This window comes from Neodiprion lecontei, chromosome 7 (assembly GCF_021901455.1).
Source record: "Neodiprion lecontei isolate iyNeoLeco1 chromosome 7, iyNeoLeco1.1, whole genome shotgun sequence".
NCBI classification, from domain to species: domain Eukaryota; kingdom Metazoa; phylum Arthropoda; class Insecta; order Hymenoptera; family Diprionidae; genus Neodiprion; species Neodiprion lecontei.
The window spans coordinates 17,281,030-17,304,051 of record NC_060266.1 but is presented as its reverse complement, the minus strand read 5'-3'; the positions used below and the strand labels follow the sequence as shown (position 1 = coordinate 17,304,051).

Below are 23,022 nucleotides of genomic sequence, written 5' to 3'. Positions count from 1 at the left end.
ATTGTTAGTTATTAGTAATGAAGAATATATTGTTGTTAGATTAATTAAAGTACCAATCCTTATGTTGTATTAAGTATACTCTTCAAATCACGTCTAAAATTATACAATTTCTCGTTTTGAACTGACCACGAAGCTGTCTCATGATTCTGTGAATCTTTTTTGTTCGTTTTGTTTTACCAATTTGACTCACCAATCATCGTCTTTAGACGTACAGCGCACATGATATAGTCGTCGAATGCGATCATTCCATCCTTCGTTCCATAACGATGTACAAGTACGTTCAAAATATGATTATTCATGCGATAGCCGGCGCTATTTAAAGCTTGTCTAAGCTCGAACGCGCTCAAGTATCCAGAACCATCTCTATCGTATAATCTGAATACAGCCTGAAGAGAAGAATTTGGTAATATTCATCATGAGTTATATGTATAAATGAGCTTGGCAAATTATGATCGATCGATTAGAAAGCACCTATACTCACCCTCCAATTTCTAATGTCATTCCAAAGTGATTTGAACTCTTCAAATCCTAGTTTACCGGAACGATCTGTATCCAGCATGGCAACCATACTACGGCATATATCTTTACTGAAACCTTCGTTTTGCAATTCTGAAATAAGATATCATTGTAGAATGAATAGCTAGATTCATAATGTAGCTGACAGGTACTATTTTTTGTTTTTACGAACAGAATTTTTAGGGCTGAGTATAAAATATTGTAGTATTTATTAAAATTTATTCAATTAATAACAGATTAATTAGCTGTCAAAGTTGTTATATGCGGTATAGCTGGTTATAGAGGTCGGTTAATTAAGCAAACCTATAAAAATAGAAAATTGTAGAATACTTATTACGAGTGACATATATCTTTCTTAATGACTATCGATTTGTTACTACACGATCATGTTGTCAACAAACTGCTACTTGTTTGATGAATTGTGAAGCACATACATGATCGCTACTTATCTATTGCTACCTGTTTACCCATAAGAACTAATTCAAAGTTATAGGGCCTTGTACCATGAGATTGAAAAAATGTTCCACTTGACAAGAAAACAATAATTTCCCGTGTGAGATGATCTTTGAAAATGAATATCTACTATTCTAATTCTTCGAAAAATATTTGGAAGAAGATACATGTAAAAGTGGGTATGTTTTGGGAATTTTTATCTTGACAAACAGTTATTCAATTTAATTGGGGTTCAGATTTTCATTTCAACTCTAACCCATGCCCATAAGAGGATGGATTTCCCCATTTAACCCCTTCAGGGGCACATTAAATCCACCAAACGGGTTTCAATAAAATTTGGTATGAAGGGTTTCTTGGGTCGCTGATTACAAATCTGAACTAAAAATTTGACAATTCAAAGTGGTGGATCCATTACGGCGGACAAAAAGCGAAAAAGTCATTTGATTTCGATGACACTCAGTGTGCGGGAAGTTTTCGAGGTCGCCGATTATAAATCTGAACTTGAAACCACAAAATTCAAAGTGGTGGATCCAATGCGACAACGTCAAGTGACTTTTGGGATTTTCCGTTCAGTACATTCAATGTGCCTCTGGAAGGGGTTAACTGGGAAAATCCACCCTCTTGCAGGTACGAGTTAGAATTGAGATAAAAATCTGAAAAAATAAGAAAATTCTTTGGAGCCGATTTAAAAATGACCTTTTTAAGGACCATCCTAATATATACTCCCTTAAATACATACATATACTCTGTTCAACAAGAGAACAACCTCAATCTGCTAACAGGCTGTGGTAGAACAGGGAGAGCTGTGGTTGGTAAAATTTCCAGCAAAAAAAAAATGATGCTATTTTGTAGGTCAAGAAATGAAAAAAATTTGTTCTCTGGTTTTATTGTGACCAATATTTTTGAACCTACTTAAGAGTATGTAGCAGTCCTACCTTTACCGACTGAGTAAACTCACCATTTTTCTTCCTATATTAAATAAACAAATGAACGGAAACGGTTCCAATTTCAGCGGTGCATCGATCTTCCGCAGCGGAATTCAAGAAAGTTACTCATAATTCGAATATCGTCAATAAAATTTGTGGTTTTTTTCATACGTTACTATTCCCATATTCTCCGCAATTCAGGGGCCAAAAAGTGCATAGCTGTGATACTTTGCACAATTAAGGAAAAAATTAGAAGTAAAATGAGCCATCGTGAGACTGTTTTCATGCAATATTGAGGTCGCTAGACGAGAACTAAGAATTACAATAATTTCGTAAAACCAAGGAACGTTTCAACCAAGGAACGCTCGGCCGTGCGCCCAGCATATCGTAGGAGTATTTTTTATTTACGAAATTATTGTAATGCCTGGTTCTCATCTAGCGATCTTAATATTGAATGAAAACAGTCTCACGATGGCTCATTTTACACATTATTCTTTCCGGAATTGCGCAAAGTATCTCAGCTATGCACTTTTTGACCCCTCCTTTTTCAATCGGCAAATGTGTGAATAGTGACGTGTTTCAAAAAATTACACATGTTTTGGGACAATTTTCGAGATATGACTAGCTTTCCTGAATCCTGCTACGAAAGAGCGATGTATCGTTGAAATTTGAAATTCGAAACCCTTTCCGTTTGTTTGTTTATTCAATATAGGAAGAAAAAGGGTGAGTTCGCTCGGTCGGTAAGGGTAAGACTGCTACATGCTCTTAAGACTCATTCTCTTGAAAACCCGTTACAAGATCAGATGAAAATTCTGGACAGTGGAAAATCGAAGGTAAAAGTTGTGAAAGCAAATGTTATTGAAATAGGCTTTAGTTTGAAATTCATACATTTCTCACAGCGTGATAAGCACGACCATAATATATACCTGAAAACATAAATTCGAATGTTATAAACACAGAATGTAATAACAAGAATACATGACGTCCCGACACTCATATTAGTGAGATATCGTATTATACATTCAACAATGCTGCCATGATTAGTAAAGTTATATATACACGTACATAACGAAATTTGATGAAATAGTTAGTTCCTTAATACAATGAGGATTTGGTAATTTGAGCTGTTCGAAACATTCAAGGAGATGATTAAACAATTTGAAATAATCTTAAAACTTCCTTATATTATACCGTAATGCACAGATGTCAGTGAGCAACATATACATATATATATATATATATATTGTGCATGTAATATACAATACATATAGGTAATGCAAAGTCTGTACTTTGCAATTTTCCATGTTCAAATGTTCCGTTGAGTCACAGAATAAAATTTGGAAATGGAACGTGGGGACGGAGGCTAAATTATTATCTGTACCTTCACCTATTGTAAACATACCAAACATACAAAGAGGAAACGTGAAACGCCACCAGAGTGTTACGCAGGGAAAATTACTCTAGTGCGACAAAAACTTGAGAGGAGAAGCATAGCATGTTGAGACACAATCACCTTCGCAGCACTGTCAGCAACGGTCGGTTCACTGATTTTTGCACCCATGGACAGGACCAGTATATGTTCACATACAGAAAGGGAAATAGTATGTCCGTATAATCAGACTTTTGATTAGAAACTTGTAAGTCTCTGTAGAAGTTCGAATACCGTGAGGTAAGTAAGTATAACACATTTGGATTGCAGAATACGTATGAGTAAATTTTGCTTCTGAATATAATAAAAAACTACATTCCGACGATGATTCTTGATCCTACTTTTCATCCCTGATAAACAAAATTCCTATGATTTTCTACAAAAATCCCTACGATCTTTATGGAAATTTGGAACACACCTCTAGTATTTGAATACACTTTTTCATAGATTTCAGTGGCTTTTTTTAGAGACTTTTTATAGGTAATTGTAGAATGAATTGCATTTTCGCGACCGTTTTTCATATATGTAATGTTGAAATGCATATAATTTGTATCGTAGAATTCCTGTTTTAGAGATATAATAAATGTCAATTTTTTGATAAGACTCGCCTATTGAGACAAGGTGAGTTCAAAAATGCACGATAGCGTCCCTAAATCCATCTAGATTATACACAAAAGATTAGAAGAGTCTTTAAACATAAACCCAAATTCTGCTAGGTACTTAACTTGTCTGCAATAAGTTAAAAAATACTATTTCATACTTTCTCGTACATATTCGTAATCTTGTCAACAATCATTCTTAGAAATTAATATATTTCCAGAAATTGTATGAAAAACAATCATTTCATTATCGAGATCCAGATTTCCTTAATACTTTCAAAAATTTTCAGTTTCTATGCCAACAGATTATGATGGGAATTCGTACAATTTTCCAAAAGGTTGCAAAATTTTATTTTCATTATAATGGCCAGTGAACTTTTTTATTTTTGTTATAAAAAATTATCAACTATCATCATTTTTCATAGTATTTTGTACTCTTATGGGAATTTGTGGAGTTTAATTTAATTTTATTGACTTGATTTTTCAATAGCAATATTTCGTGGTTTTCTATAAATGAAATACAAAAAAAATAACCATTGTCTACAACTTACTATAATTCTATATTTTTGTAGAATAGCGTAGAAATTATTTTTACCAGGGGCGCCTAGAGTAAAATATCTTTGTGGAAATTCTTGTTTCACAGTCCAACGTGACGTCACATATTCATAATTTTTCGTCTATACTGTTAGGTGGTAGCTTGCAGAATACCTTACCTACAGGTTTATTGTATTGCTCGTTATTACAAACAAGACCACAGAGTAACGAGATGAGCGTGTCGACAATGGACCCTTCTCCTGGGGTGATTTCTGGGGCTCGAGCCTCGCTACGTCGAGCAGATGATGGTAGCTCTATGCGTAACACACACTACGAGTTAGCTAGACTATTAACATATATACATTTGGATTAATGTCCACCGCGCTGGCAAATATCAATTCTGACAAGATTTGCGTCATTTAGGTACTTTTTTTCTAGATAGTGAAGGTGTCGTTAATTTGTCTATGTATTCAGTGCAAAGAGAATCCTAGAACAATTGTATTTGTAACATCATAATGTAGAGGTATTTTAAAAGTCTACAAATTTATACCTTATACAGAACATCGATTCAGGGTTTGTACTCTTTTTAGAGTTTAAATATTCCCTCACTTTCCCAGGTAATCCAGTTGTCTAATAAGACTTTTCCAATAGCTTTTCAAGAAGCATATTCCTCAATAATCGCTATTTTGTATGAACAACATTACGATAAGTGTACCAGTTATTGACACGTTTAGACCCAATTATTGCACCTTTTATTTTAGAAAATTATAAACTGACGGCGCAAATTGTGAATTTCTCGACGACTAAAACCAATTGCCAGAGGGTTAGACACTATATTTTCCAAGCAAGTATTGGAAAAACTTTTTATTTCTATGTAGGAGAAAAAAATTCATTATTACAACAATGTTGTCATTTTGTATGGCCTTTTTTATCAGCCAAAATTACACCAAGACAGTTAATTTGAGTATCGACTGTTGTAATCAAGTTAAAACGCGATGATCAACAGAAATCGTCAATACTAGAGAATTTGTATCGCTCAAAATATGTGAAAGAAATGGCAGAAAAAATGTGTATTCAATTTCTCTAAATACAAACTACTTTGTTCTGAAGAGATGAAATTCTTGCGTTATTTATAACATTTATCGACTTATATCAGTTTTTCCACATGTGTACCAACCCTGTGTTATCCGTTCGTAGAATGAAATATACATGCAGAGTGATTCCGACAATTTTCAGCAATCGAGAATTTTCACCCACTTCAATTTTCAAATATATGTATATTTTGTATTATGGCTCTAGATCTAGGAGTGATTAAGTTAAGTTCTAGAGACACAGTGAATGTTCAGTTCAGAATCTACGATTTTTCGAGTTCGCTATAGTTTTATAAATTTTTTCAATTTATAGCTGATACTTTGACTGAAATGATCATATGTAAAATTTCTCAGGTTTCAAATTTTTCTTGAACAAGTAGCATCCTTCAGTTATATCTCATACAATTGATGTCCAAGACATGAAATATGTAACTTTTCCAATGCTTTAAGACACAGTTTCATTAACTTTATCATCACTTCAAGCGTTAATTTTAAATAAATATCACCATAATCTTAATTTAGATTTGAGTGATGGTCGCTTTTAGTTTTTCAAACACTTGTGTACCCTAGAAGCTTCCAAACCATTCAGCGGACAAGTGTGAAAAAATTCACCACCGATTCCTAGCTTTACGGCTGTGATACAAGAGATTTATTTGAAAATTTGTATTGGAATTTGATTCATAAACATCATATCCCACGTTAAGATTTCATTCCCAACATATTTTAGCACTGGGCCATTGCTGGATAGATAAGTTTAAAAAAAAATTAGGGTTTTGATTAATTTATAAATTGAATTTAAAGATATGATTCAATTAACTTTATGAACTACATTTAAACAGTAGTTAACAAAAAAGGAATGGAATATTTCGGATGATAATTACAGTAATTATGCCCTAACAGAATTGATTTAGCGAAAAAATATTAGATCTTAAACAGAATTCATATGTTTACTAGCAGCATATATTTTTTAAACAATCATGTGGTGCAGCTTAGGAAATTATGTGAGTATAATTTCAACTTCAGGTATGATGTCGATCCAAATTTTTAAACACGATGTTTTTTTAACCATATTCTGAGATACGATGTTCTTGAATCAAATTTTGAGACGTTGCAATGTCGACACCCAAAATTCTGAGGTACACTGCTTTCGAACCCAATTCTCAACTACGATGTTTTGATCAGCCATTGATAGGCGATCACAATAGCTTTGAAACAAATCATCAAAGGACTTGAGATTTCCTCTATGAATTGTCTTTTCTAAATCTTTCTCACGAATCTTCTTAACCCTCAGCGGTCGCACTGGGTCATTTTTGTTCCCAGAAACCACGTATTTCTTATCGGATGACTAACAAGCGCGACTGCAAAGGGTTAAAAATTTGAGTAATATCAAGCTTATTTTTATTTATACAGTTTTCGATAAATTTTAGCTACAAATTTTTGTAAAAATGTCTTAAGAACGCTAAGACATTGAATTAAAAGCATAGCACTTAAATGTCTGAAATTTATATTTTAGTTTATAAATAAGACAGAACTTCCTTAATAAATTTTGAGGAAAAAAAGATCTTGATGTTGTTCCTAATACTTTTTCGCATGACAAAATTTTAGTAAAACTGGAGTAATAAGTCAATTTGTACTCTTGTTAAAAATATTAGTTGATTTGGAAAAATCATTTTCAGACTAAAAGAAACAAATCTCAGAGGTGAGAAGTCAATACAATGTAATAGCATTTTTTTAAAATACCCCTTACAGTATGAATGCACATACAATGTATGTATTGTATTCATTTTTAAACCTGGATACTATCGAAAAACTGCATGGTGATTTATACTTAGTGACCAGATACCAATGCAAATTACCATAAAGTTTTCCCACAGTATACCAGTAAATAAAGTGAAGCATATGGTTGAACTTTGATCTGACTTACAGAAATCTGAGAAAGATAATAGAAAATGGAGCTGTGCAAATAATCGATTAATCGTAAGCTTAAATTGATTATTTTATTAAATAATCGATTGGTCGTAGAGTTTTATTAACTGTTCTTCCAATTAATCGATTGATGGATTGCTCGATAACACAATCAATCAACAAAAGATGATTAATCGATTAACATGAAAAAAAATAAGTTAAAAAAAAAAAAACATTTGAAAGGACCCGTGACTCCAAAATACGATTAATCGATCAATTACACAACCCGAAAAAAAACCAATCTGATGCAGCGAACCTAGGTGGAAGAAAGATCGAACAAGCAAAAATAACCCAAAGTTAAAGGCGCAATACGTTTCTTTCAAATAACATCACGCTTAGTAGAAAAAATTTTCCTTCCCTATTAACTACAGCAAGACCCGTTGTGCCTAATAATATATGAAACGCAACGCACGTTAATTCTCAAGACACAATGAAATATTATTCAAACCTATGAAGATTCCCATTATTTTTTATAGCAAAAAAATTCCGCGTTTGAATTAATAATTTAAAGGATTCAATCGAACTCAAATGCAATGAACAATTATTTAATCAAAATGTATTTATGCATATATCACAATTATTATATACATGGCTCTCTATCGACAATTTATAGTTATTTATTCTCAGTCATTCTGAACAGTATTTGCATCTAACTTTACAGCATGCATTGAATCGTTTGTATCAAGAGAACAGAGCAAATTATTTGCAAACACAACGAGCCACATATATAAAATAACTAAAGTTAGAAGGCTGCATTTTAGTGGCATGTACATGCGTAAGCAAAAGAATAGAAATATGGGCATGAAATGATAATGTAGCTGTAAATAATGTATAAACAAATTTTTGTGAAGAATTCATGCGAAATGTTCAAGTAGGTTGTGAAGACATCCAAGTGTGAATAATTTAACATTCACTGGGTTGGGTTTGTTTGTTTTGCAGTGTAACTGTAAAATACTTCGAATATTATTAGAAGACAAACAGTTTTCAATAAGTTTTTCAATTGAGCATCTCTAGTAAATACAAGACTGTTCAAATTTAACACAGATGTTTATCATTTGTTTAAAAAAAACAATTATTTAACCAGCACTTCATTGGATTTGCATTTTGAAGTTTTTCAAGGTTTTCACAGCTAATGTTTAATGATTAATACATATAATGTATGCATAATGATAGTCCATCATACCTTTCAACAATATGAATATCCACCAACAAGCACACTTTCAATATTTTTGTACATAAAGATTAACTGTGATACAAACCTTTGCGCATAGCGAAGTCCAAGATTTCTTTCAGTTCCATCCAATCGACTTCCATATCATCACCGGCAAGTTTTCTGAAGAACTCTCGTACTTTTTCCTCGTTTCTATCAGGCTCAGGCTGATCTCTTACCTGAAGGAAAAATCATCACGATTGTCTTGTGTGTAAAGTACAACTAAAACAAAGTATACACTTACACTATACATCAGTTTTAGTTACATCTATACATTTCAACTAAGTTATACTCATTCTTGTGCTCGTGCAAGGTGCAAAGTAGAAATTTAATAAATTTCGACGAATATTTTAATTGGTCACTGTGTAATAACCTTTCCTCTAAAAATTACTTTCTCTTCAATAATAATACTTACTGTATCTTCTTGCCCTTCTGGCCTTTCTTTACCATGGTTATTGACCTAAAAGCCAAGCGACACAAACGTGCAACCCGTGATTAGTGATTAGTGACAGTATATCACTTAGTTCCCACACAATTATAATATTGACAATGCCGAAGGGCTGGTAGAACTGAGAAATAAAAGTTTTTCCTTGAAAATCGTATCTTTAACATAGGAAGGAAAAGGGTAATTTTACTCGGTCGGTAAAGGTAGGAGTACTCCATGACTTTAACTGAAGATTTCCATTGGATTGTCATAGTACTTCAGGCCCAAAGCGAGTGTAATAAGGGAATATTCTCTAACTTTTCATGCTGATTAGAATAACGTGAGGTAATAATTGCAAAAGTGTTACATTTTAAACTCTTTTCTTTTGTTTGTAAAAGCGGAATACCCTAGATAGTTTATTAAACAACAAATATTTTCGAGGTAAGAAAAATTCATATTTCGTTAAAACGTATGGAAAGTGAGCAGAATGAGTTTCTACCAGCCTTGTTCAGATATATATTTTTGTGATTGTTAGTACTACTATTTCTTCCACAAACATGCAGAGTCTCTACGTGATTTGCGTTGGCTGTGTTTCACTACGTAGCAGTATTCACATATGACTTGTGAAGTATGCTGCACACCTATAAGGTTTATAGACTGGAACAGGAAATTTGACTGTTATCTGTAATAGCAATATTCTTGATACTTTAGAAAATTGAAAACTTAAGTACGATTCTGTCCGATCAATATTCAGTCAGAGGATATTAAGTGAATATTAAGCAAAATTAAAAGTGACTCTTTTGTCGATTAGTTAGCGTTATCAATTAATATTTAAAATTGAAATATTAATGTCCAAACAACTCAAGTTAATTGTTTACGCTTTCATGCATGTTCTTAGATAATCTATACACGTCTGTTGTTATTTGATTTCAGAAAACAAAACTCTATATCACATACCCTATCATCGACTTCGCCGATACCAATTTGTTCATCATTTTCCCTGCAATCAGAATTCAGAACTATAATATAATATGTAAAATCAGCATCATCTTTGATGTTTCATTAACTCGTAAGTTGCAGAAAAATTGCCAATTTCGTTATTGACTGTGTTTTCATGACTCACTCCATGTTGTTCTGATTTTCAGAAAATACTCTCAATAAGAATTCGCCTTCTTCATGCGGATCAAAAGTACTGGGAACAATGCAGTAAACACCAGGCGGCAACTTGAATCGGCAGCTAACTTCACGAAGGTTAATGAATGACGGAGATCGAGCTACCGAGGCGTTGTACTTGAAGAAATTAACATCTAACGGCTTTGGTAATCTGTCGGGATCTTCCAGCTAAAAAAAACGGATTGAAAAGTCATTACTCACATTCTTCCAACAATATGTGAGATACTTTCCTCAAATTTTTCAAACATAGCCAATTAAAACTTACACGATACATGGCAAAGCCAATTGTCAGACAATCAGCACCCATCTGTCTTTGTGCCCTACGATTTTTCTGCATCAATGCTACGATAACCGTGCATTTGTCATCATCTTCATCCGGGTATTCTAATGTTATACGGTACTGGGGGTTGTGCCAAAAGGTTTCTAAAAATAGTTAAGAAATTCGCTTTAACAAATGTCATCCATCGTCAGGTTTTGAAACTTAACGATCTTTTGCATAGGCTTTTTTAATTATGGGGATTGTCACTGTATGGTGTAAAAAAATCAAAGTAATGCAACCAGGCTGACCAGTTATTTCGCCTGTGGATGGTAGAACCTGTACATTATTGTTTATGTTTAAATAATTTATGCAACATGAGTAATTTGAAACCCTAAGAATTAAGATTTGCCTCCATTGAAATTAAACACTTAGGGTATCTGGTGATAGAATAATGCGAACAATTAGGTTCTGATGTTATGATGATATTTTCCAATAGTAATGATTGTTTGGCAAGGTACCTAAAAAGTTACGGCATCCACCAGCTGTTACTCCGCGTACCCATTCCCCTTCAAATATGCTCATTTCCCATTTTTTTTTACCAGCGCTGAGATCACTGTCTGTTAAAGAGTCCGGATTCAAGTTACAGATCTCAAGCCGTGTGAAGTGATGCTTGAAATCTTGTAAAGACATCCAAAATTCACCATCTACATCGAATGTTAATCCCAGTTCCTCTTTCTCGTGATCAGGAATAAACCTCCATTCAGGTGATCTACAGGACACATAATTTCAATTATGTTAATCAGATTTCTTGGCAACGTTACAAGCATAAAAACTATGGCATTCTTACAATGAAGCAGATATTACTTATTGTTTGTCACGACAATAACACAATGCACTTGCACTATAATTGCTGCAGGTTGACTTCCGTAAAAAATACAGCCTGAAATTAACCAAAACTATGATCATATGCTGATTCTCAATCTCTATGACATATGAATACTGAAGTTCGCATTAGAAGAACAGTGACACGCCAATGGTGGTCATCTCATATGAAATCTATCTATCTATCTATCTATCTATTCATCGGGATAATATTACAAATAATGTTCATTTATATCCTTCAATCTGATTATGAAAAGTACATGGTATATTCTCGGCCGCCTGTGTGGCTGATGGGGTAGCTAAATATTCGCGGTTATTTTGTATTCAATTTCAGGCCTCGTATTGTAACGCTCACATCGATAATTGGTAAAACTTCATGCATCGTTCTATGTTTTGATTCTAGTACTGTACGCTATTAACACATCAAGAAAAGTCCGAGGGGTAACTATTCCTGAATTAGTTGGTTGTACACCAGATTTGAGGACTTCTAAACTCTAAAGAACTGGATGACTTCAAGTGACTTCACAGGACATTTTTTTACGAAGTACACACTTCTCTTTAGGAGTGGTTACCTCCTCAAGAAATCTTAAATTCCAATAGCCGCTCTAAGTATTATTCATTGAAGTGTTGCAACCCAGATATTTGTACATTTTTGATAGATTTAGAATACGGCAGAATGCATAAAAAAAAAATATGCAAATGTGCACAAGGTTTTGCAGCCTATTTAAAATCTCTAATTTAATTCGTATCGCTGTGATAACTTTTAGATTATTTTTTTTATCTACATTGCAAGATTTTTTGCATGACATATACTCACTGATCACTCCAAGGTCCGTTCCATTCAGCCTCGTTACCCCATGGGTTCCTCAATCTCAATAAAGGAATTTTTCCTACTTGATTTGGTGTCATGATATCAACATACTTGACTCGTGTAATACTATAGGCATGTCCTCTGATTAAACCTTCTGGCGTTTCAGCTTCTAATACGTTTGGATCCGGCTGAAAGATTCGTGTGTGAATGTTTAGATCATCTTCACAAGATTAAAATTTCGCTTTTGTCGATTACCTCCAGTGAACAACCCATTAATGAGTTTCTTTCATAAGCTTTGAGTAGAATATTGAACAAGTTTGGCGGTGTTTCATTCATTTCGTACAGCTCTGTTACTCCTCCGGTAAAGTCTTCCATAGCTTCACATGTCGTTCCTCCTTTTAAAGCTTCATATGAACCATGAAGCTTCGCGTAGGCTTTCTCAAGCAGTGCACTCCAAAACTCGTTATTTTCAGCTGAATGTAAAAACATCAATTTCCCTTGACTAGTCGGCAGGCGATCATCTATGACTACATCCACCCATCTTCCGTACTGCCAAAATCTAAGTGCAGAAAGCAATTGAAAAAATCAAAATTACCACTCATTGCAGGAATACATTTATTGGACGTAAACTCGCATGATACAAAAAAGTTTTTGGACCTTTTTATTTTGGTAAAAAGAAGTGATATCTTGCTCGTTCTGTAAAAACTGATAGCACCCTATTACGGTGAATGAGCCATCTCGTCTAAATCAAAATTTCGGTAAATGGAAACCGAAGCGTTAAATAAACCTCCAACAGTGTTTTTTGTGTCAATAATGGTGAACCTGAATAAAACAACATCCCTTCTATGAAACAGGAATGCTTCTGAACAAATTCAAATAACACAAGCTGACATATCAACAATCTGAGAAAAGATTTTAAAATTAAAACGTTCAAAATGATGAAAGTCTGGTCTTTTTTATCTGATTATAATGTAATTGAGTTCAATTTACAATAGATAGCCAGATCCCTACAAACAGTCTGAAAAACATTCAAGAAGTCTTACATTGCGATAGTTATGGAGCACAAATATAGTTATTCGCGAACATTTGTACTTATACCAATCGATTTTTACCTACTTGAGAGATCATTATCCGTCGAATTTTTGAAGAATATCTCTAAGTAAGCCCAAAAGCACTCACAATCGGAAAGTTGAAAAATTTTAAATATATATACTGTAACTCTACTCAAATTTTTGATAACCTAGCTTGTGTTATTTCAAGTTGCTCAGACTCATTTTTATTACGCAATGAGGATGTTATTCCATGTGTGTTCACTATCATTGGTACAAATACGAATGTGTGAAGTTGGCAATCCAAATTCAAAATTTACTAACAATTATGAGTGTGCTGACTCTCTCCGAAAGAGTTCTGGATTTCTGAACGATTTTCAAAAATAATTCTTTTCAATTATTACTGAAAAATCCATTATAACTTTTGGGAGGTTCAATAACACGAAGTACCCCATTTCGAGAAAAATGCTATGTTGACTAGAGTGCCCGATAGTTATTAAGTCCCCAAAATTTTCCGTACATTGCATAAAACACTTTCTACTGATTTTTTTAATCGGCGATACGAATTTGAAAAAATAAGAGCGCCGTCTCCAGTAGCCAGAGTACTTGAAGTCACGTTGCCAAAACGACATTGAAAAAATCAGTACTGGCAATTTCTACAATTTTTCTATTCCAATTGTTATTTTACTAGAAACATCATCAATTGTCAATTTGTTTGTAAAGTGTACTGGTAAAAATCGTTTTAGATATATCAACTGGCGTGGTATGTATTATGATAGATGATATATTGAGCAAATGGAAAGAACTTACGACGAAAAGAAGTTGCTGTTTGAAAAAAATAGTTGAAATTGTTATATCTTTACGACAATATTAAATACTGATTTGTAATTACATTCTGCAAATTTTCGCGTTTGAAAAACTTTTGTACTACATTGGACCTTCAACTGTCATCATAGCAAATTGGCTACGTTGGTGATGCAGCTATTCTTGTTTTCAATATGTTTATTAAATTTTAAATTCAATAAATTCAGAAAAAACTTGACGAATTTAGAAATTCTGAAGGATATTACTAAACCTGGGATTGATCAAAAAATGAATTCATGTAGCTGTGAAAATTGGGAAAACCTAATCCTTTGAGACTGCCATTTTTTTGATATTTAGACTCAGAAAAATATCAAGCAGTTCAAAACAATAGTTTGCTCGATTTTTTCCGAAATGGGGTGCTTCGTAAAGTTGGCCCCTCGAAAAGTCAAAATTTTTCATTAATAATTAAACAGAACTATTTTTGAAAATAGTCGAGAACTCCAGAACTCATTCGGGAAGAGTTAGCACACACATCATTTTTATTGAATTTTTAATTTGGACTGCCAACTTCACACATCCACAAATACACACTGCCAGAGATTTTGTAAAACACATTTTTCTTCTTCCGTAACTTTCCATCGAGACAATATCACCCGTTTATCTTTAAAAAGATCCCACGCACCTTGATAGAATTATTATTTGGATTTGGATAGTAAATGAAAATATGCGATCACAAACAGTTTAGATGCAATATGAATGGTGTAACATGTCAGATGCTAAATTATACCTGAAATGGAATATCCCTGCATAGTTGTCTTCGAAGCTTTGATCTTCGGGTACAATTTGAAAGAATAAATTTGGATGTAGTGTAAGATTGGCAACAGCTGCGATGAGCCAGCAATCACCAAGCTCGCCCTGTTGTACATCAAACCGTGAAAACCCCTCAACGAATAGTTGTGGGTCGTGTGCAATTTCCTGAAAATAAGTGAACTCATTACCTATAGGTGTCTTTGATTGGTGAAACAGGAGAAAGAACGCAGCACAAAATTCTTGTGATACACGATCTACCTGAAATTTCTATCCATCAAGATTGATTGAAAACTAAAATATGATAGTCTTGAGGATTAAATAAATCTTGGTAAGCTAGCCAGAAGCATGAAACGATGAACTTGGGGCTATATATTTTACTGGTGCTTATGTTTTGTTTGTTGTCCGAAATGGGAATAAAAGCAAAAATTTCAGTTTTTAATCAAGCTTGACTAATCGAGACTTCCGATACATGGTACCAGACACTGCCTCGCTAATTTGTGACCTGTCACTGACATCGAGAGTGTCAGGCCTCCGGATCACGGATTCTGCTGGAACTTTAAGGGGTGTTTCTACGGTTCAAAATGGAAAAGTTCTGGTGTGTAGTTTCATCCATTGGGTTTCTCTTCAGTCCGGTTAAAATTGATCAATTGGGTTCTAGATGTCCAATTTTGATTTCTTCCACGTAACTAATGAAAGAAAAACTAGTTGTCTTAGATATAGTTTGCTTTTGTAGAAACCAGAACGATGTTTCGAATTTTAAGAAATTTGACCTATTTTCTCAATCGTTTATTGTAAATAACAATTTAAAAAAACTTCAATGTCGCATTTAAATCACTTTTATTTAAAAATTTAAATGCGAAGCTGAAGTTTGTTTAATTGTCACATGCAATAAATGTTTGAGAAACTAGATAATTTTTGGTAAAATCCGAAATATCGTTGTGGTTTCTACAAATCTAGACTTTATTTACTAAAATTAGTTTTCCTTTCATTAGTTACGTGGAAGAAATAAAAATTTGACATCTAGAACCCAGACTCGAAATTCGTGTTCAGCGGTGTTACATATCAACGTAAAAAAGACAAAAGCAAATTTTGTGAATATTAAATGAAGACGTTGGTTATTATTCAATGTACAGATTAAAAATTTACTTATTTACATAAAAAATCAAAAAAAAATTTTTTATTTTGTTAATCTTTGTTATTTGTTCATCCTTACCATTGGACGTTTCCATTCGATGTAGCGGTCGGGTCTTCTCGAAAAATATATGGAATCATCTTGTGCCGGGAACTCGGGGTCTTCGAACAGTGTTCCATTCGATAAACATTCCTGCCTCAGCTGGTTAAAATCTTGAACTGTTCCTTGTGCTCTGATACCTGAGCCTCTTTCTCCGAGCTATGAACAACACAACAGAGGTATAAGTCAATATTTTAACGATAGTTACGGAAGAATTACAAAATAATACGAAATTGTTTATATTCTTGCTTTCTTTCAAGAAGAATTATATTTTTTAAACTTCTCTAGATTTACAATTAGCTTAATTAACACTTAACTTCTACATGCATTATGCTGTAAATTAATTTCAATGGATTTGTTAAAAAACCTTGATATTACTTGAAAATGTTTGAAAAAGTTTTTATGATTGTAGTCTTATTGAAAATACTCTTTCACAGACACGTTGGTTCAGATTTTTTAGGCTTTACATTTCAGAACCATTAATTTCAACTGTTTCCCCAAGAAATTATAATTTCTATTACAAATCTTCCTTAGTTTTTCATAACATGTTATCGTCGAAAAACATGCAGAAATACCAGAACTCATATCCTTGCTGATTTGTAGTACAAAATGAAGTTCTAAAAAAATATTCATTCTCTAGAAATCGATTCTAAACTGCAGCTTGACTTTATCGGAAACGGTCAGAAAGATGAAAACTCAGAGTTTTAAAGATTATCAATAGAAAGTGAAGTTTGTAGAGACTTTGAGAAGTCCTTTGCAAATTCATTCGATTCTAATGTAGAACTCGACTTAGGTCAGTTTGTGTCGGAAATCCTGTAGAGAATTAATTCGAATTTTTCCAGAAATAATGCAAAACTTGTCTAAACAATATCCAGAAAAACACATATTGAACTTCTAAGAATCACTAAAAACAAAATTATGAGAAATTGCTGACAATAAGTTTTTCTCACTAGGGGTGTTATTGTTCAACGTGAGAATTTTTCTCACTGGGGTACAAACGACCCCAGTGTGTCAAGCATGTGATTCTCCAGAAGTGTGGTAAACAAGGGTTAATTATAAAAAAACATCCATAGATGATAACATTTCAAACCTTTGGTGAGGGTTCTCCTCACAACTATGACATTCATTGAACGTAACTAACGTTATACAAAATCCATTTGATAACAGTCAAAAACAAAAAACGAGGAACCAGTTTTGCCATCCGGCCTAGTAATTATCAAGAACCAATAGGCGTTAAAAATAAAATAAACAATTAAAAACCAATGGTATACTCGCTAATTTGACGTACAGGGATACCACTTACGGTCAATCGCTGAACCTACTCATGCATTTTAAATTTAAACAAAACCAATATCTCTTATTCAACATCGTATCTTGCGTGTAAGCCTAAGACGTCGTCTGTCTTACAGATCTCGATAATTATTGTGTTAGATGGCCAAAGTGGTTCTTCGCTTTTTGTTTTTGGCTGTTGTCAAATGCATTATGTATAATACAAAGTATGTTCAATAAATGTTATAGTTCTGAGTAGGGCCCCCACCAGAGGGCTGAAATGTTAACATCTATGGATATTTTTTATCATTAACCTTGGATACCAAGATAAAAATCCCTCGTTAGCATCTCATTGTTAATATGCACTGTAACACATCGAAACTGCGACCATATCAAAACTTGAACCCTAAAACGCTGGCCAAAAGTTGGTGAATCGTTTGTCGGTATAATTTTTGCCTACGTTATAGTATGGTTTTCCAATGTAGTTTCCATGAGTGGTGCGAGGCTTGTCGTCGTAAGTTATGTGAGTTGGGCGTATATTTCCGGACGCGGATTGACGATAGGTGGTACATGAAGGTGCACTCGTATTGTGATTCACTTCGTCAGATATGGTTCTGTTATACTGGCGATTGATAGTCGGGGTTTTCTGCCAGGAATATTTTTTGTTTGTATCCGTGATCTGTGGACCTTTAATAGTTATCGCCGAAACGTAAGTAGGCGCAGAGTCTAATTTTGGATAGTTGTTATTCAATTTGTAGATGGAGTTTATTTTCAAATCGGCTGTTCCATGTTGAAGATAGTTTTTGAGGCGATAGTTCCCACAATTCGATGTATACGTCCTCTGATTCATTTCAGCGTTTGAAATGGCTTTGTATTGTTGTTACAATCTCTAAAGCTTAGCAACTTTTCTCGCACTATATTTTAAAATCAAGAGTATTTATATATCGGCAAATCAAATTTTTTTTTTCTTCGAATTTAAAATGCAATGAAAACTCGTGCTTTTCTGCAAACTTTTTAATGCCCTGCAAGCTTTATACGTCAGCTTACTTGAAAGTGGCGAGCTTTACTAACGCTTTATCCAACACAATATTGCGATAATGAGTGTCAAGCAGGAAACTCGATAGGATATTTTTAAGAAGTAGGAAATGAGAAAGCCACAAGTCTGAGATTCCAACACCAAGGTTTCATTTGTTTCCGCTTTCGTGATTATTGGATTAAACTTGTTAATTGTAAGTCAGTATGATAAAAAAAAATTGTATTACTTTCGCCGGAATTTTAAAAACTTCATGAAGCACAGTCACAGTAAAATATCAAGAAAACATTTGCGCATTTGCAATTCTTTCATCAGTCTATAGCATTTTTTTCGTCCACAGCATTTTCAACATTCACGAAATATCTTATTCCAAATATCCTTTGTACATTAGATGAGAATTTATATTATAATCTGTACGGAATACGTACATATTTTTATTTCGTAAATATCAAGATAATTGTTTTTTTCTCACTACCAGTGCAGATGGGCAAAATTGTAGATGATAAAAAACTGTGTTTGTATCTGATGTGGTTGTCATTCAAATTTGAAAATTATGACCGATCCGAATAAGAATATCAATAATTACTTGCGAATATGGTAACTAGACCGAAGTTAAACATTAACCACGAATATAATTTGTGTTTCAGTCTGTCCCGAATACAAAGTTGAGACGTACATTGCCTTATATTTCAACCAACTTACGTGAAGCAAACGTAATTTGTATTTCGATTTTTTCAAATTACAAACAAGAATGTTATTTGTCATCTATTTTGTGAAAATAAGTAATCATTTACATATGCAATTTGTAATTAAAATGTAATTTAATTATACGCGTTACTTGTAATTAAAAGGTAATTTGTAATTAAAATGTGCCCAATACCGTTGCCTGCTGGCACTTATATTTCACATTTTTTATAGCAACCTTATAGTCTCTTTACCGTCTTCCTACTTCCGTTTGATATTTCAATTCTAGCCCTTATCGAAAAAAAATTTGTAAACTTATTGTAAAAACGGTATTATCCATATGCTGACATTTTCACAAAGGCTGCCATGGATTACCGTACGTACAATCCGAGAGAGAAGTTTTAAAAAATTAGCTCTTTGCTACAGAGAATACTTTAACAAATTAAATTCAAAACTTCGAGGTACATGGTTAAACAGCTCTAACACGAGATGAGAAATAATCGTGAGAAGCAATTTAATCATTGAGTTAAGATCACGTAGAACTCCTACCTTTACCGATCGAGTCTTTTTCTTCCTATATGAAATAAACAACCGAACGGAAAGGGTTCAAATCGCTCGGTAAGGTAGGAGTACTCCATGATCTTAATGGTGAAGCTACGCCCTTGTTTTCACCACACCCTTGTACTAGTTCTCTAAAGTAATCTTTCAAGATATAACATATAAAATATAAACTAATACCAATTTCCCACGTCATAAAATGACTCACCGTACGACTACCGTGTGTTTTAACTTTCTGCTTGAAAAGAGAGGAAAACTATTATTATATTCATTGTCAGCCTGATTAAAATAATTTCAACCTTTCATTGCATTTTCACATTTTGAGATCTCGAGAATCATTTCCAATCACAATGAGAATAATGCCATTTGTTGTAGTTACTAGGAAACTCTAGTGAAATGGGTATAGTTACAATAATAGTTCAAATTTTGTTGGAGTTACAAGAAAATGTGGTGCAAGTAACTATTTGGTGCGTTTATAGTTGCCGGTACTACATTTTCCGGGCTTTAACATTCAATCAAATTGTTCAATTTGCTCCTCCTTTTAGTTAAATAAGGCTTCAAAATAAACGAATGGCTGCACCGTCATCAAATTATAGCAAAAGTTACGAAAAAATCTAGTTATCCTTGCACGAGTAACCATAATCCAGAACACATACTAAATTTTCTGATCAAAGCTGCAAAACTAATTTTCATTTTCTACTCGGAACTATACTTTGTTTACATCTGTTGTAAAAAATGAAAACAGTTGAAGAAGACTGCGCAGTAACCGCAACCAGGAGTTTTTAAATTTGCATCGGTGCTTGGACGAGTGTATGTTTCCCGTTCATGAGACACATTTTTCGTCTGTCGTTAACTCGAGAACAAAAATTCATTTTCTGCAGTATTCAAACTTTTTCATAGTTATACGTTTAAAAAAAAAATCAAGCCAAAGGTATATAAGCCGTGAAGAAAAAATTCAAACTGCCGCGGGTGAATAGAATATATAAATCAGAGTCTGTATTTTTGGATTGTGTTATCTCAAATCTGAAAAGGTACACGCCGTTACGTATAAAAATTTATGATGTATAGATATAACTAAATAAAGATATAACTGATTTATTTCGTTCAAGTAAACACCTGTTTGTAAAAAAGTTATTAATAAATTTAGAAAAACTAAAACTAAAAAATCCATCAATTTTTATTTTTCGTTACGAACATAATTGTGCCAAAATGATTTGTATACTTGTATTGGGTAATTAACCGTTTTGCATTCAATAAATAAATAAATATATTACGTTATAAAGCGCCATACATATGATATACATAAATGACGGAGTGCAAAATAAAAGTATCCCACTTCATCAAAGTGATGTTTACAATGAGATGTACTGTATCTGAAGTTTCGAACAGTTTCAAACTTGATCGAAAATTTGAGTTTCCACCAAAACTGAGGATAGGTCAGCTTTTAACGCATTTCCTTTTTTTTGTCAAGTAATCGTCATCCAAACTCACATTCAGTATCAGCAATAACAGCGTAGATTTTCGAACAAGGTCAAGGAATCGAACATGCATTATGCTTCAGAAACATTACGAGCTGGTATTTTTCGAGGAAAATTTGGAAGCATGACAATCTTGTCTCCAGAAAAAGACAAAGGTAATGGAAGTGTCAATATGTGTGAGGATGAAGTTAGTAAGGTTACTTTAACGTTGTATGTTTAGAAAAAATCATTACTGACATGATAAAAAAAACATGGTGTTATTTTGGAAAGCCAATTCCTTGAGAGTCATTCCAAAGTTAAGCAATAATGATTTTCTTCTTGATGTTTCGTTACGTTAACGTTACTAATTTCAGCCCCATCACTACGTAAACACACCACGTTATCAGAAAAATGTTTTAGCTATGAATATCGTGAATTAATGTTTGTTCAATTGATTGATACGCATTAAAAACAAATATTCGGAAACATTGTCGAAGTCTGAAAAATTTGGTGTGTTTTATAGGTTAAAAAATTCAGTGTTCTACCCCTATAAATTTTTTTTATAAGTGATATAATCACGCTAAAAACGGTTTTTGACCAAAAAATTACTCTGGAATTACTTTGGTTCTTTAAAAACATTCGAAATAAAAAACAGTCACATATTTTTTTCATATAATTATATTCAGATTTTATTTTAAATTGGTGAAAAAAAAATTATACGAATTGAAGAGAACTTTTTCCATTGTGAATAGGACGTGGAAGTAAATATAACGACAATGCAAAGTTTAGAATCAAAGTGCATCAAATAATAATGTACAAACGTATACGTGTACAGAATCATCGAGCATTCCAGAGTATATGAAACCAACGTAATGTCCAAATTCTAGAGAATTTCATTGGTTTCTTTATTAAGATGACGAAAAATACGAATGAGATTGATTAGTTGTAGGCAAAAGTGGAAATTTTTTATCGCCTTCATACCAAAATATAATAAAAAAAGAAAATAAAAAGTCGTGTTTTTGTTGTGAAATTTTTACTTTTAAAAATGTATGTTAAATAACATCACAATCTTTCTGATCACCTGAAACATTTTTACGACGACATAGCGAAAATATTTTTATGTAATATTGTTGAGATGTTTCTGAAGCATAAGCGTGATATAAATTCCCGGTAACTCATATCGTTACACTCGACTGCGTTGTTTTGAGTTCCTTTTTAGGTTTAAATCAGTATTATAATTTTGTACAACGCAACGCAGTATAATATGAATAAATTCATATTTGCCCGGTACATTTAAATAGGTATACTCGACTGGGTTGTATTATGATATCTTTTCTTTAATCGTAAGCACGTTTAAATTAGCAATGTTATCTTGTATGACAAATTATATATAAATAAACTTACAAAAGCGATAAAATCATTAAAAACATTACATCATATTTTTTCCTATACTTAGCCAATGGAAAACAATATTTCAGTCACCCATAAAAAAAAAATATAGCAAGTTTTTAACTAAATCCGGGCCCATAACGAAATTCAAAATATCATTTTTCTTTTTTGATATCGATGCAAGAGTATTTTTTCAAATTTTAAATCGAAAGACGCATAGTTTTTCTGAAATATAAAAAACTAAGGTCGCTTTTTTATCAACTTTCAGAGATGACTATACTTCAACTGGTGTTGAAAGGGTCAGCAGAAAAATAGCATTCAGTATGAGACAAGTTCCTATTTTCTCGAAAAGTGATAGTAGTTTTACCTTAATCTAAATTAGAAAAATTGTGTAACTAGGGAGTGAGATTAAAAGAGAAAGCTAAATTAGTACTGAAAAACTTGAGCCGGATTTTTTTTTTTTGCT

The 23,022-nt window shown here is 33.1% G+C and overlaps 1 protein-coding gene across 18 annotated transcripts in view; it reads right to left on the bottom strand.

The window, feature by feature from the left end:
* The window catches only part of LOC107222917 (calpain-B), a 51,056-nt gene that overhangs the window by 11,489 nt on the left and 16,545 nt on the right, over positions 1 to 23,022 (bottom strand). For 7 of the 18 annotated variants that reach the window (XM_046745824.1, XM_046745823.1, XM_046745826.1 and 4 more), the window contains 13 exons: positions 16,149 to 16,325; positions 14,913 to 15,100; positions 12,528 to 12,831; positions 12,279 to 12,460; positions 11,098 to 11,348; positions 10,586 to 10,743; positions 10,271 to 10,488; positions 10,105 to 10,147; positions 9,139 to 9,183; positions 8,773 to 8,902; positions 4,637 to 4,771; positions 482 to 609; positions 191 to 386 (listed from right to left, as the gene is read on the bottom strand). In XM_046745824.1, the coding sequence (XP_046601780.1) occupies positions 191 to 386; positions 482 to 609; positions 4,637 to 4,771; positions 8,773 to 8,902; positions 9,139 to 9,183; positions 10,105 to 10,147; positions 10,271 to 10,488; positions 10,586 to 10,743; positions 11,098 to 11,348; positions 12,279 to 12,460; positions 12,528 to 12,831; positions 14,913 to 15,100; positions 16,149 to 16,325 (2,155 nt within the window). Of the gene's footprint in view, positions 1 to 190; positions 387 to 481; positions 610 to 630; positions 3,440 to 4,636; positions 4,772 to 8,772; positions 8,903 to 9,138; positions 9,184 to 10,104; positions 10,148 to 10,270; positions 10,489 to 10,585; positions 10,744 to 11,097; positions 11,349 to 12,278; positions 12,461 to 12,527; positions 12,832 to 14,912; positions 15,101 to 16,148; positions 16,326 to 17,895; positions 18,469 to 23,022 lie in introns of those variants that run through there. The other 11 variants (XM_046745817.1, XM_046745818.1, XM_046745816.1 and 8 more) reach the window with 9 other exon arrangements.